The sequence below is a fragment of the Mesoplodon bidens genome (genome assembly GCF_964165515.1).
Source record: "Mesoplodon bidens genome assembly, chromosome: 3".
Classification (NCBI taxonomy): domain Eukaryota; kingdom Metazoa; phylum Chordata; class Mammalia; order Artiodactyla; family Ziphiidae; genus Mesoplodon; species Mesoplodon bidens.
The window spans coordinates 163,505,319-163,519,995 of NC_138178.1; the positions used below are offsets into that span (position 1 = coordinate 163,505,319).

The window sequence follows — 14,677 nt, forward strand, 5'->3', positions numbered from 1 at the left end:
TCACTTTAGAATCTCGTGGCCAGGGCTATACCTAGAGCTTATCATTCTTAGAGCCACTGTAACTTGTTTACCAGTCTCCCTGACCCCCAGCACACAGACAGAAATACCATGGGCTACCTCAGGACTGGGGTGAGCGCCTTATTTATCTTTGTGTTCTCAGTGCCTGGCCCCTGCCAGTTGCGTGTAAGTGCCTAATAACTGTCTGCTGAATAAATGAAAGGAGCCATTGGATCCCTGGAGTCGTTAATTCAGATCCTGTTTTCTCCTGCATCCGTTTCCTCTAAACCTGCCCAGTGTTGGAAGCTGTGGTCCCTTGACCCCTCCCTGTCAGCTCCTAACTGAATTTTCTTCACCCGTGTTCAGGATTCCACAGTCAGCAACTGTATTCCCTGACCCTTCCTGGCCTCTGTCTTAGAAAGGCGTGCTTACTGTCTCCAAGGCTTACCTTTTACCCAGATGCCAGATCCTACTCAGTTGACGAACATTCTGGTGTCGCCACACTTCTGTAGCTTTAGGCTCTACCTCTCTTCTGGCTTCTCCCTTCTGTCTATAAAAGTGTTGAGATATTCTTCATCCTTGATGTTGCCCTCTCATCTCCCCACATTCCATCCTGCTTTCTACATAAGAGTATTTTCAGAATGTTTGGCAGCTAAGGTCTGTGTATGTTGTATTTGCGTCATCAGCTCTTAAACATTTTTTTGTTTCCTTTATTTTTATCCATGATGCATGTACAGTTTGAAGCATCAAGCAGTTCTGCAAGGCTTACGAATGAGTGTATCCTTTGCTTACCTCCTATCACGTTTTTTATTTCTGAGAGCCCTTTTGTTTCTGCATATTCCTTTAATTTATTTTTTAACCTACTGATTTTATTTCATGTATGCAATACTTTCTCTCATTTCTCTGAAGATATTAAAGGCAGTTTTGGACATTCTCCTCCCCTCCCTCCTTGGTCTGGTTTTCTTCAGGTTGTTTGCTTTGATCACTGTGTTTCATGACAGGTTCTCAGATGTCTGAGGATCCTTGGTTGACTTGTATTTAAAGAGTGGGGCACTTAAAAAGCTGGTTGGTGTTTTGGGTTCATTAATTGGGGGATGAAGTAGGGGGTTTTGACTTTTGAATGTAGACCCTGCAGTGGACAGTGATTTGTCTTGCCTGTTTACTTTGGGGGCACCGTGATGTCTGTGTCTTTGGGTCTTTTCTGTCAGGTTGGTAAGCTGCTCCAAAGAAAGATCTTTCAAGAAATGGAATGGCTGCCAGGGTTCTGGGAGCTAAGTGGGGACAGGGGGCTGAGGGACGCACCTCAACATTAACTACTATGTAACGTTTACTTAACACACACGTTTTCAGAATCGTACTTCTTTCAACGTGGCTGGCATTCATTGGTCCAGAAACCCTCTCTGTTTTTGCCTTTTCAGGAGTCTAAAGCTCCACTTTTCTCTAAGAGAGAAGTGGTCAAAGGTTACCAGGAAATCTAACTGCGTTTTAAAGCTAATAGTATATACATTTAGCTAATTTTGTTGTGGCACCTTTCCCTCAGAGACCATGATGCTTCATCCATAAGCTTATCCAGCAGTGATCGATGGGAAAGCACATCTCCGGTTATTCCAAAGGACCTTTAATATAAAGGCCAGGGGAATAGGTGTGGTGAGGATCAGAAACGAAGAAAGCAGATAAATAAAAGAGAAATGGACACTTGAACCCACTTCTGTTGTACCCTGTTTTCCCCCAACCCCTTCCCAGGGTCCCCTGTGCTGCCACTTTCTTAGCCTTTGAAGAATCTTGGGATCCACATTAGATTGCTTTATTATTGGCTTAAGATTCTGCTTTTCGAGATCTACTAAGTTAGTTTTCTACTTTCAAAGTGTGGTTATCTCTTCTTTTACAGTTACTTTCTTTGCGAGTTTTTAAAAAAATTAACCCTTTAGTGGACATTTTATTAGAGTTTCGGGAGGAAACAATGCGTGGGTTCAGCCTGTGGTCTTCACCCAGAGGATGTCACTAACTCTCCCATCCGTCTGCCCTGCTTGACCCAGGCTGTTCTCGTGAGCCTTGCAGAGGTGACCAGTGGCTCATGTGGAGCGTATAGCTCTGTTTTCTGTGCACAGTTCTCTAAACTCTGTGGTGTGTGGCACTTGAGTTCCAGTGTTTTCTTCCATCTTCGATCCTTTGGCTTCCAGGACTTCACTCTCTCTCTGTTTTTCTACTAATTCCTTTTCATTCTCCTTCAACTCCCCTTCTCCGCTCCTGCCCCTTAAAATGTGAACTTTATCCTTTGCCCTGCCCTCAGCATTATTTCCATCTCTACTGTATTCTCCCAAGATGCAGACTAGTAGAGCTGCTGTGCCTCAGAAAGAACAGGGCGGTGAGGAGGGGCAGCAGCCGGTGGACTGAACTGCGGCCCTCCTGTTGCTACAGCTCTGAGAGCTCAGTAAACCGCCGAAGACCTTGGAATTGCAAAGCGGTCGTCTGTAACATGGAGGAAAACCTGCTTCCCAGGCTCCCTGTGAGGATTCAGTGAGAAGACGGCAGCACCGACTACGTACAGTTTATTAAATGTCCTCATTTCACCTTCAGCTTCGACGCCGCTTCTCTTACTTCTCTCCGCCTCCTGATAGTCGAATCTGAATTTTCAACTTCTTTCTAAACACCTGAGTGTCCCACAAAAACCTCAAACTAAAGAAATCTAAAATTGAAATTTATCTTTTCCTTCTTTGAAATCTGCTCTTTCTCCTGTCCTGCCTCAAGGACAAGCCTCTCCTCCTACACTTGTCTTGCTGTTCCTCCTGCCCTTGCAGGGGAAGGCAGGTTTGCCTCCTTCCTGGGACAGTAGTTGAAAATGCATCTGCTGTGACGTCTAGTGCCACTTCGAGTGTGGAATGTGTCTCCTCTTCCTCTGACGTGTGTGAGGAGAGGACAAGGGGTGAGAATCTGGTATTTTGGAGTCTCTCCATCTCTCTTGGGAAGCAGCCTCATAGCTGAGACCTGGGACGCCAGTCCATCTTGCTCATGTCACTTCCCTACTTAGAAAACTCTCTGGATTACTTACTTCTTCTAGACCAGAATCCAAACTCATCGGCACATACAAGATCCTTTACGCCTCAGCCTTCTTGCCACTTACCTACTGAGCCCTCCACAGACCCCTCCAGTCACACCACGTTCCTCACCGTGTCTTCAGTTCCTTGTGCCCTAGGAGAGCCCCTGCCTTTCTCCAGTGACTCTACCTGAAATGCTCTGTTCTCCAGTTTTCAATCCCTCTTAGTTTATTCCTGCTCATTCCTTTAATACCTGCTTCAAATGTTCATCCTCTGTAAGCTTTTTTTTTTTCTCTCTCTGTAAGGTTTTCCTTGATTTCCTAGCTGGAGGAGGTTACTTTGTATTTTCCCAACACTTTGTTCATACCTCTCTTGGATCACCTTTTGGGGCACGCTGTTCTGAAATTATGTATACATCTATTTTTCTGTTTTTTCTTTGTGTACCTAGCACAGTGCTCTCACATGTTCAGTTTGTTCAGTGAATGAACATGAATAAATATCCTGTGAATTTTGGTTTCTGTTATTTGCCTGGTAATTTTAAGGGAATTGCGACTTGCTGACTTCATTCAGTTGATTGCCTATTGATAGGTCAACCAACTGCATCCTGGGCTCCAGGTCTTGGTTTATTTTATAAAGTAGTTTAGCCTAAAAATCATATTGTAGATGATGTGATCTGTAGCTACTTACATTAAAGGTCAGTTTTCCTTGCTATATTTTTATCAATGTCCGTTCATCTTAGAATTCCCTTTCAAAGTAGTCTATCTACAACCAGGCAGAAATTATGCTAGTTGTATTCTTTTCATCCGGGTATGTTCTGCTCTGTAAGTGTGCAAAATGAACAAAACAGATTTTAGGAAGATTGTTTTTTTTAAAACAGCCTTGGTATCATTCTAGGGTGCATTAAGACTCTTTATTCTTTATGTTTTTAGAAAATATTGTTGTACTTAAAGTAAGTTTTATTGTTAATAATATCCCATTAGATGCTTCATGGAAGAACCTTTCTATACTGTAGGCAGGAAGTGTTCATTAGAATGCCTTGGTAATATGCCGTATGAGGAAAGGAAAACTTGACTTCTTTGAAAAGATGTTTGGCATAGAATTGCAGCCTTATTCCTGAGTAGAACCATTGTAATTTTCCTTTGAAAATAATTACAAATATTTAAAAGATTGACATTCTTCTCACGTGTGTGATGTTGGGAATGCAAGGTATATTCAAAAGTAAACATTTGTGGCCAATTTTTTTGGCTCAGATTACTATGACATGGAATCCATGGTCCATGCAGACACAAGATCATTTATTCTGAAGAAGCCAAAGCTGTCTGAGGAAATAGTAGTGGCACCAAACCAGGAGTCGGGGATGAAGACTGCAGATACCCTTCGGGTACTTTCAGGACACCTTATGCAGACACGGTAGATGGTTTCTTTTTCTTGTGTAGCTAATTTGTGTTGATTAGAAGTGGAGATTAACCTTTAGTTCCCAGCTTCCCCCCTCCCCATCGTAGCCCCCAGTGTAGAGTGCTTTATTGATTCTGTAGTTAGGCCATGTATCATAAGGCACATCCAGTTTTCAAAAACTCCAGTTCATCTTTCTTATTCAGAAATCCATTATCCTGCAAATAAGTTAGTATGTGATTTAGCTCTTTTCTTAAGAGATTCTTAAGAATCTTAAGAGGGGCTTCCCTGGTGGCGCAGTGGTTGGGAATCCGCCTGCCAATGCAGGGGATGCAGGTTCGTGCCCCGGTCCGGGAAGATCCCACATGCCGCGGAGCGGCTGGGCCCGTGAGCCATGGCCGTTGAGCCTGCGCGTCTGGAGCCTGTGCTCCGCAGCAGGAGATGCCGCGACGGTGAGAGGCCCGCGCAAAAAAAAAAAAAAAGAATCTTAAGAGATTCTTTTCTTTATGCACATCCAGGAAATGAAATTTAAAAAGCCAGGTGATCAAAATCAGGAAGTCTAGCCAGAGAAGTCTAACCAGCAGATTGGGTTGGGGTAATTATTGCCTTAGATAATGGACTCAATGTTCTGTAAAGAAACAAACATAGAGTTAATAAAATCAGTGTAAATATAGAACTGCTGGCCCTGTGTTCTGAGCATAGATGCTGGTTTCTCCGTTTATTTCCATTTGACCCTATGAGGATCAAACGGATGCCAGGGGTCAGGGTTGAGGGGAGATTGCCCTGAGAGCAGCCTGAAGGGTCGCTGGTGTTGATGCTGCAGTGATTGGCCGTAGTCATTGTGTGTTAGCAGGAAGCCACTGATGCTGTACCTGTAAGTCCTACCAAGTCTTTTTTGTTAATGAGGAAACAGCAAACCAAGGAAGGGACTGATAGTTCTGTTGAAGAGCACTTTAGGAGGCTTGGCTTTTTGTGCGTGTTTCCCTAATTCTATGGTATTTTCTATCTGTCTGGCAGAGATCTTGTACAACCAGATAAACCTGCAAGTCCAAAGTTTATAGTGACGCTGGATGGTGTCCCCAGCCCCCCAGGATACATGTCAGATCAAGAGGAGGACATGAGCTTTGAAGGAATGAGACCCGTACACCACACCGCAGCCTCACACGAGGGACTCGCGGGTCTCCTCCACCCACAGCAGTTGCACTTGCTGAGCAGGCAGCTTGAGGACCCAGATGGTAGCTTTTCAAACGGTGTGTTGGGAGCTCAGACTTTCCCTTCTCAGGGTGCTGTCATTGTGAAGGGTGTCTTTGACATGTTTCTCAACCTTGAATGAATATTGGTTGTAGGCCTTGCTTTCATTTATAATTCAGTAGTGGCCTTTTTCCTTCTCTCAGACAAAACGACCAGTTAAATTTGAGACTGTTTGTCCCTTATGTGTTCCATAAGTGGGGTGTTATTCCAGTGCTAAAATGGAGTTCAGCCATGGAAGCCAAAAAATACGTCTTCATTACACTTGTTAAAGGAGGAACCATCGTGCTCGGTGCCTCGTTTACCTTTTTTTTCCCATTTAGAAACTATACTTGTTACTTTCCACTTGAACCAGCAGTAGTCTCTCGTAATTAACTTGACAGAAAGGTCAATTTGGATTTCGATGCTATTTCTACCTCAGTGAAATTCCCTTGAAAGGAGTTTCTCACCTCATCTGTCAAAATACTTCTTGGAAGTTTAGAAAAGACCTTATGTTTAAATTAATTAATATAGAGACGTAGTAGTTACTGGAAATCAGATGAACTCTGTTCAGATAGCAGCAGGCTTCTAGACACTTCTTACCAGTGCTTCTCTCACTGGATACCTGGGGCAGGTGCAGTGCCCCTGAGCATTTCATTCATGTTAGAGAATGATAATCATGCTCCTCATAGCTTGTAAAAATTTTAGGGACACCTTCATTGGCAGGGGAGACAGTTACTGAATCTTAAATGTGAAGAGTATCAAAGAAAAAACAGTAATGGGTTTTGAAATTTTTCCGAAGTAATCCTCTTTTGGTAGAGATAGAAAATGTACCAAATACCTTTTTCAGTCGCTAAAAATAGCCTTCAGGGGGAGATCATGACTGAGCGAAGGAGACGGTGCTGTAATCTTTAGCTGAGGGCTTTTTCTGCTGTGAGTCAGGAATGTAGTGTCATGGTTTTGATTGGTGGAGGGAGTTGAAAAATGTGACCTTTCTTTGAAAGGAAGAAAAATAGTACATGTTAACCAAGGTGGTAAGAACTGTAGTGATCAGGCGTCCAGATTTCCTGATCCTGTATATATTTGTCTAAAATAAGAGAAGATTCTGGTGTTTTTAGTACTTCGGTTTTCAGTTTGGTAGTTTAATTTTTGGTGTGTTAGGGTCTACTTTTGTTTAAATGTAGGTGTCCATGTTAGGCTTTATTGATATACGTGTCATAGCAGTGACACTCTAAATAACATGTTAGTAGAAATTCTTGGCTGGGTTACACAAGTGCTGTGGCCATTATGGAGACAGCTGTGATGAGTGGTGAGCCTCCTTTACCATAGCTTTGATCTGGGACTCTCAATTTTTCACGGCTGCTCAAAGATGAAGCTTTGTCATGGTAGTTAGGACATAAGTGAGGCTGGAAAGACTCCACAAAGAGACTCTGGTCTCTCTTGCTCTCCCCCTCCAAGTAGGGAGTTTGAAACTTGGTAGTTGCTTTTGGTGGCTTTCTGTTGAGTGTTTCAAGGATGCCACCAACAGCAGCATATGTTTTAAGCCACTCCCACTGGCCTTATATGGCAGCACAGATTTTATAGCTTGCAATAAAAAGTGAATTTGCCTCTTAAAACTTAAATAGGAAGAGTTTTAATAGCTTATGAAGTAAATGTTAGGGAAAACCAGCATTGTGACCTTTGTGTATATATGATGTAGTTTTTTCATCAGAAAGATAAAGTTTCCTTGTAAAGTGTTTAACTTCTTTAATATTGTTCATGAGATCTAGCTACTTTACTCCATTTTCCAGCCAACCTGCTGGAATTCTCTTAACTTCTTTCACATGGTCTGCGTTCTCATGTATATACCTGGGTTTAAAGTATGTTCTTTAGGAGGGGAGGGTAAAACATTTTCTCTGCAGGAGTTACACACAAAAAAATTTAAAAGTGGAGAAAACTCCTCCTTCCAGACTATCATATTGGATGCTTTTATATCCTGGAGCTAAATAATAAATGTTACTGTTTTTAAAGTAGCATGGAAAATTTGTCAGACACAGTCCTAATAGCTGTCTGATGATGCTCCTAGCTGGGCTTCAGGACGGGATTTGTGTGCCTTGTTCTCCTTCATGAAGACTGAGGTTGGGTCACTAGACAATAAGTGCTCCTGATACTGGCTGTTGCATTGTTTGGTTTTGATCGGTTGCCTGTTTTACGTTCTTCTTTCCATTAAATCGTGAAACTCTTAAGGAAGACATTCTTTTCTCTTGGTGTAGATGAGGAAACAAGTTCAGAGATGTTGGCTAACACATGCCCGAAGTGTCTAGCTCAGCCAGTAAGTGACAGAGCCAGATTTCAACTGCAGGAGGACTAGGTGATGTGGTTGAAGTGCTGTTTGCTCTGATAAACATGAATATGAACCATAATATGTAACACCCTTGATTTTTTTTTTTTTGGCTAGGGTGTCTTGGGCCAGAAGCTGGCAGCTCATTATGGCCTTCAGGTGTAATTTTATTTGGTTTATTCTGTGTTTTAAGTCTCAATTAGTTGCTAGCATTTAAAATTTAGATCTCATAGGGGAATTTCCTGGCGGTCCGGTGGTTAGGAGTCTGCACTTCCACTGCAGGGGGCATGGGTTCCATCCCTGGTTGGGGAACTAAGATACTGAATGCCGCACAGCCTGGCCAAAAAATAAAATAAAATTTAGATGTCATAAAAAAGGTCTTTGGCTTCCTGAATTGGGAGGCAGTCTGGCAACACTAGTTCCATTTTCCCACGTCATAGTAGCTGACGTTGTAATTGGGACGTGGCCTCCTGAGTGGAGCGGCAGTGAGCGCCGTGGGTGGTCACACGCTTGCTCTTTGGGCTGCTCTTCCGAACCTTTGTTTCCTCCAAGAGGCTTTCTGCCATTTGATCACCTTACACCCAGCCAGCCTCACTCTGTTAGGTGATCTGCCAGGTCCCTGTAGGTTATGACATTCGTGACTCATTTTAAGCAAAAATCTTTTCTTCCCTTTGTACATTGATGTGAGGTTATCACCTGGACTTAGAAAACTGCACATCCCTCAGCGAGTGGGAACACTTGTATTGAGACACTCATCATCTTAACCTGAATATGAGAATTAGTTCCCATGTTTTATCACCTGGTGTGCTCAGTTCTCATTTCATCTTATTGGCTCCCTACTTGACATTCTTTCCTCTGTCTTATATTTAATTCAGCTGAAATAATTTTGAGAGCGAGAATTTTTCAGTGAGAACTTGGCTCTAGTTGCAGCATCACTGTCCACTTTTCACAGTGAAAACCGTAGTCTGCTTCCTAGTAATCTTTTATAGGGTTAATCAGATTAATTGGACTCATTTATTTTGTGTAACTTATAGACATAGAAGAACATAAGATTGTAAGACTGGGTTTTGAGGGAAATTTATTAAAGGTGGCATGTCCCTGAATTGATCATAATTAATGAGATACTTTTAATTTGTTTCCCTTTGTAGCTGAGGTGAGTGAACTGAGTGTGGCACAGAAACCAGAAAAGCTCCTGGAGCGCTGCAAGTACTGGCCTGCCTGTAAAAACGGGGACGAGTGTGCCTACCATCATCCGGTGTCGCCTTGCAAGTGAGTAGCAGCGCGCTGATTCTGGTTTTCAGGTTAATTCCAGATACAGCTGACTTTTGTTTGTTCTTTTCTGTGGACAAGTTTGAGTTCTTCAACTAAATGCGGCAGTGATACTTACCCTGGCGCTCCCAGGACGGCATTCGCTTGTGTCTGTGTATTTCGTGGCGGAGGTAGGAGGAGGCTTCTTCGTGCCTCATACCTTGAGATACTGAAATTCCTGGGTTTCCTTGAGGATTCTGTACATTTAAGGAGATGGGTATATGGTAACCGCCCCAGTTTGTATGCATTGTGTTCACACATAGATTTTAAGACTTTGGGGAAAAAATTAGTTAATAGGTAATGGGAAAATATTCTGGACTTCAGTATAATTTTTCCTTGCTAGCTGGCTGGTTCTGTGCAGTGAGCTTTGAGACATGATTTTTTTTTTTTTTTTTTTTTGGTCCTGTAGGTGGAACCTCATCATGTTTTAAGGAAATTTTGATGTGAGAATTTTATGGGTGTGCATATAGCAGGAGACCATAGGATCAGTCTCATTTTTTTTTTTCTCATAGTATGGTGCCTTGCATATATGTTGTGCTCACATAAATTGAGTTTACTCCATACAGTGTTACATAGACCTTAATTAAAGAGTAAGTGGTGTTTCTTAATATCACAAAAAACCCTTCTACCTTTCATGGTGGCTTGGCTTGAGTTGAAAATCTGTCATTACCCCAGGCTTTGGGTTTTGATATCTGGCATCATTTAGAAATGGAGTTTCCTTTTTTTTTCTGTTACTTCTGTGTTTCTCAAAACAAGTAGTGATGAAATTAGGAGTATAATGGACCCTCTCTACAAAAAACTAGTAATGCATTGAGGAGATTAAATGTGAGTAATGTGTCTTTTTGTTTTATAGAGCCTTCCCCAATTGTAAATTCGCTGAAAAATGTTTGTTTGTTCATCCAAATTGTAAATACGATGCAAAATGTACTAAACCAGAGTGTCCCTTCACTCATATGAGTAGAAGAATTCCAGTACTGCCTCCAAAACCAGGTTGGTGACTTTGTGCCCTACTACATTTGGGTGAAAAATGAAAAAATGACATTTTGTGACTATAAACTGAATTAAAAAGAAAAACAAGGAATAGTTTCAGAAATCATTGTGCCATAATCAGTTATTCTAGCTAATCTTTAAAGAACAATTGCTGTGTTTTTCTGTACCCATCCTATAGTATTCTAAAGCATTTTGACTAATGAATATATAAATCTCGTGTTTTAACTTAAAAGTGGGTCCCATAAAAGTATCAGCAGACTGCATTAAAAATTATTTTGCCAAATAAATTTCACCTCTGTCCTTATTTTTGTCAGCAGTTACAACACCAGCACCACCTTCTAGTAGTCAGCTCTGCCGTTACTTCCCTGCTTGTAAGAAAATGGAATGTCCCTTCTATCATCCAAAAGTAAGAACTTTCATTTTCCCAAAAATGAATTTAGTGGTAACTTCTCAATTCCGAGCTTATAAGGTCACTAGCAAACTATACTGTCTTCCTTCCCCCACCCCCACCCCCATGTTTAACTTTTTTGTTAGAGTTTATGTTATGGTTTTTAAGATCTCTAAGTTATTCCTTAGTTGTCCCTGAGCCCGCGTCTGGCCCATTAGGCCAAGCTGTCTGAACCGATTTAATGTCAGTAGCCTAATCTCTTAGGAGAATGAAGCTCACTTTCGCCGGTCACTTTCCATTCTTCTTTGCCCCTGCGTGTGTTCCCCCTCCCGCAGCCCTCATGCCAGAACTGAGATGATGAAATCCAGTAGTACTTAATGATACCATCCATACTTGTACCATGGTTTTAATTGTCTGGGTACTAAAGATTGGTTGATGTGTCTCCAGCTGTTTAGTTGCTCAGCATGAATCATCTTCTCTTTGAAAGAGCAGCCTGGAAACCGTACGAAAGGCCTTTACTTCCCCAACTGCAGTTGGGCATAGATGAGGGTGGAATATAAGGGATGTGGGGCAGTATGTGCGGGGTGGTTAGTACATTGATAGAGGCAGTTTGTATTACTTACGAAAGTCCCTTTTGAAACTTAACTTGCCGTTACTCTTTCATTAGGATGTTGTGCCTTGGTGGGGTCCATTTTTCAGGGCCTCAGGGGTGTATTAAAGCGGAAGTTGCAGATCATCTCTGCTGCCCCATTTACCTTATGGTGGGCTGGTTACTGTCATCTCGGATTGCTGTGGTTTTTTGTATTAGCTTTGCAGATGTGGAAGCTGTTCTCTCTCTTTAGCACTGTAGATTTAACACTCAGTGTACAAGACCTGACTGTACATTTTATCATCCCACCATTACTGTACCACCACGACATGCCTTGAAATGGATTCGACCTCAAACCAGGTAAAGGTTAACATCAGTTTTTCTAATGTCATTTCAAATGCTTTTCTAGTATCTAGTTTCTTAAATTTATAAGCATACAAATTTGGGGGAAACTTAATCACTTTGGTTTTTCTCTGCTGTTCAATTAAGGGTCCTTTGGAAAAATAATCTACTACATAAACCAAATTTTGTTTCATTCAGCAATTGCTTGTTTACCTAGATCATCTCCACATCAGATTTTTCTTTAACTTCTGAACATACTATGTGAACATAAACTTAAGGCCTTCAAGAGTTATACTGCTTACAAATCTCACATCAGTTTTCTTAGACATTAGTAATTGTAAAACATTGAAAGTAAATTTCAAAGTATTTTTACTGTGGCCTGTAAATTTAAAGGCATATGTTAGTATTAGAACCAAATATTCATTGTCTGAAAATACTCAACTTCTCTTAACTGATGTTAATTAAAGCAGTTAATTGAAAAAATTTTTGGTTTTTTTTATTCAGTGAATGACACCCAGTCCTACCTGGCAGAAGACTATGGAATTTGAAAGTTTCCATTACTGATGAAAGACATTCTACAGAATTTGTCAAATCTTTGAAACTTGGAATATATTGCTTTCATAATAATGAAGTTTATTGCCTATCTATCTGAAGTGTCTAATTTTTCAAGTTTGTACGTTTATTAAGTGATTTTGACATTGGGTTTTTTTTTTTGTTTTGTTTTGACTATGGAAAGATAGATAGTTTCAGGAGAAGCTGAATTCTATTAAAACATTTGAGGCATGTTTATGTGTGAAACTGCTGTGTTCAAGTATCAGCATTTACAGTGTTGGTGGTATCACTGTTAGTCCTGATAATCCAGTTTCAGGCCACAGCGTTGCTGTGTGTGTAGAGAGCTGTATGAGGGCAGTGTCCTTATTCCAAAAGTTGGATTGCTGTCTTCTTCGACTCTGAAAACAGGAGTGGCCCAAAGTGTTGAGGTGGCTTAAGACAGTTATTCAGCCCAACTTTTAAAGTGAATTTAGTATGAAAAACATGATAATACAAGCTTCTTGGGTTGAGTGCTGCTTTGGTAAATGGTTCCCAAATATCTCAGTCCCTTGCTTTCTGAGAAAGGATGAGTGAGGTGGGGCGTGTAGGGTGAAACAGTTGGAATGGCAAGGGCGAAAAATAGGAACAGTTCCTTAAAATGCCTTCATTTACTGTTAACACATGTTTTTTAAATAAATATTTTGGGATCTACATTATCACAAAATTATACAAAATTTTTTTACAAGTATATACATAAGGTATCAGAACAAACTTTAAACTCACAAGATTATAGCTATACATATATATTCTTACATTCTGAAAAATAACATTCTCAGAAGTAACTAACTCCACAGAAAATATAGTTATTACTGAAGATAATTTTTTAAATGTAAAAGTTAGATTTTTTTTTAAATGACAGACTGTATAATTACAGAGATCAGATGGGTAAACTGTAAAATAGGATTAAACTTTTGGAATACTGAATGAAAATAGGCTTTTGTGTATGTGGTTTTAAAACTGTTAAGGCAAGAAGTGTCCAATGCTTTAGAATTAAATAACGGATCACTGATTTTAAAGACGATGTAGTTTTTTAAAAAGTAAAACTAAAAGTTGGTTAGAAAAGAGTTAATGCAAAAGGGGTAGTAAAGACTCAAAATATTCTCAGGACCAAATTAAACTATTAAAAAAAAAGTTCATTGACTTGCTTAGTCATATACCCAAGGGATAATAAAACTACGTGTGTAAAAATCCACGTTTCAGAGCCTAAAACCAGCAGCCTTGTGGCCATCATCTCTTTTCCATTGAGAGAAGAAAGAATTATCCAGTTATTAAACCATCTTTTAAGTTGCACTTTGCTGTGCTTATAAGACTTGAAACATTAGGAAAAGACAGTGCACACAAGAGCATGCATAAAGCTATCATGTAGTTAGTTAGGCTTGGGTGAAATGAATGACAATTCCACTTCATTCTAAAAAGTTTTGTTCATTGAATTGAAGGTATTTTTTCATTCCAGTGTTAACTTACTTGAGATGCTTTACATCTGTGCAGAAGAAATTTGTTTTAAATTGTATTTCCAGAAATTTAAACAGACTTTTTAGTATCATTACTTATAAATGGAGTATAGTTGCATTCTCATAATTTCACTGTAAAGAACATAACTGGGAAACAAGAGCTTAAAGTGATTTTAGTTCAGCCATTTTACAGGGGAATAAAAACATGCTGAAATCATATTGTTTTTTTGCTATTTAATAGACACAGCCTGGAGACAAATTTAAGAGTTTTTTCCTTCAGTTGCTATGGTTTATGGGCAAGCTAAGGTTGACTCTAAAATATCTCTTGGGTAACTTGGTCCAAAATGAACCATCATCGAAAAAGATCACCAAAAATAAGGGAACAGACGTGGCTAGCATTTCACAGTGGAACCAGGGTTCAGAGGGTGCTTTGGCATGCATCTGCCAGAAACAGGACTGAAGGTGCTAGGAGAAGGCTCAGGTTACAAATTCGGGAGTTTAGTCAAATACTGCACACAAAAATAATTCTCTGGGTTAAAAAAACATAGGGCATAATCTACATGGCCTACTGTGGTTATTCACCTTCCCTTAGTTGATGGCTGCTATAAGCAAGGTGGCTGTGGGATGACTACTTAAAATCAACGTGACCTTTAATCGGGAAACTGATAACAGTGATTCAGGCTGGCTTATCAGGTTGGCCACTGGGAAGAACAAAAATGCAGTGCAAGCAATTTTATCCTATATAGTTTATTTGCTTAAGGTTATAGTTAAGAGTTTCTACCCGCACTGTAAAGGAACCGGAATTTCTCTGTAGCCAAAAGCAGGTGAACTTGACTCAGAAGGAAAATTTGAAACTGCAACAGCCTCAAAAATAGAGGGAGAGGTGAGTGTGGTTCATGGGAATTTCTTGCTCTAATTTATTGGCTGCTCCTTTATAATACACATGAATAGAAACTTAATATTAGTGTTTTCTCAAATTGGGCTTAGTTTAAGAGAATCCATTGATAAGAAAAATGAAAGAAAATGATCTTAATGTTTCAAGCTTCT

The 14,677-nt window shown here is 40.3% G+C and overlaps 1 protein-coding gene across 7 annotated transcripts in view; it reads left to right on the forward strand.

Moving 5' to 3' along the window:
* ZC3H14 (zinc finger CCCH-type containing 14) overlaps window positions 1-13,847 on the forward strand; it is a gene marked incomplete at its 3' end in the record, with an annotated part of 42,183 nt that extends 28,336 nt beyond the window's left edge. For 3 of the 7 annotated variants that reach the window (XM_081227694.1, XM_081227697.1, XM_081227700.1), the window contains 7 exons: window positions 4,283-4,442; window positions 5,442-5,674; window positions 9,120-9,240; window positions 10,133-10,269; window positions 10,584-10,675; window positions 11,500-11,606; window positions 12,093-13,847. In XM_081227694.1, coding sequence (XP_081083820.1) covers window positions 4,283-4,442; window positions 5,442-5,674; window positions 9,120-9,240; window positions 10,133-10,269; window positions 10,584-10,675; window positions 11,500-11,606; window positions 12,093-12,099 — 857 coding nt within the window. Of the gene's footprint in view, window positions 1-4,282; window positions 4,443-5,441; window positions 5,675-9,119; window positions 9,241-10,132; window positions 10,270-10,583; window positions 10,676-11,499; window positions 11,611-12,092 lie in introns of those variants that run through there. The other 4 variants (XM_081227695.1, XM_081227696.1, XM_081227698.1 and 1 more) reach the window with 4 other exon arrangements.
* Between the last annotated feature and the right edge of the window lie 830 nt (window positions 13,848-14,677).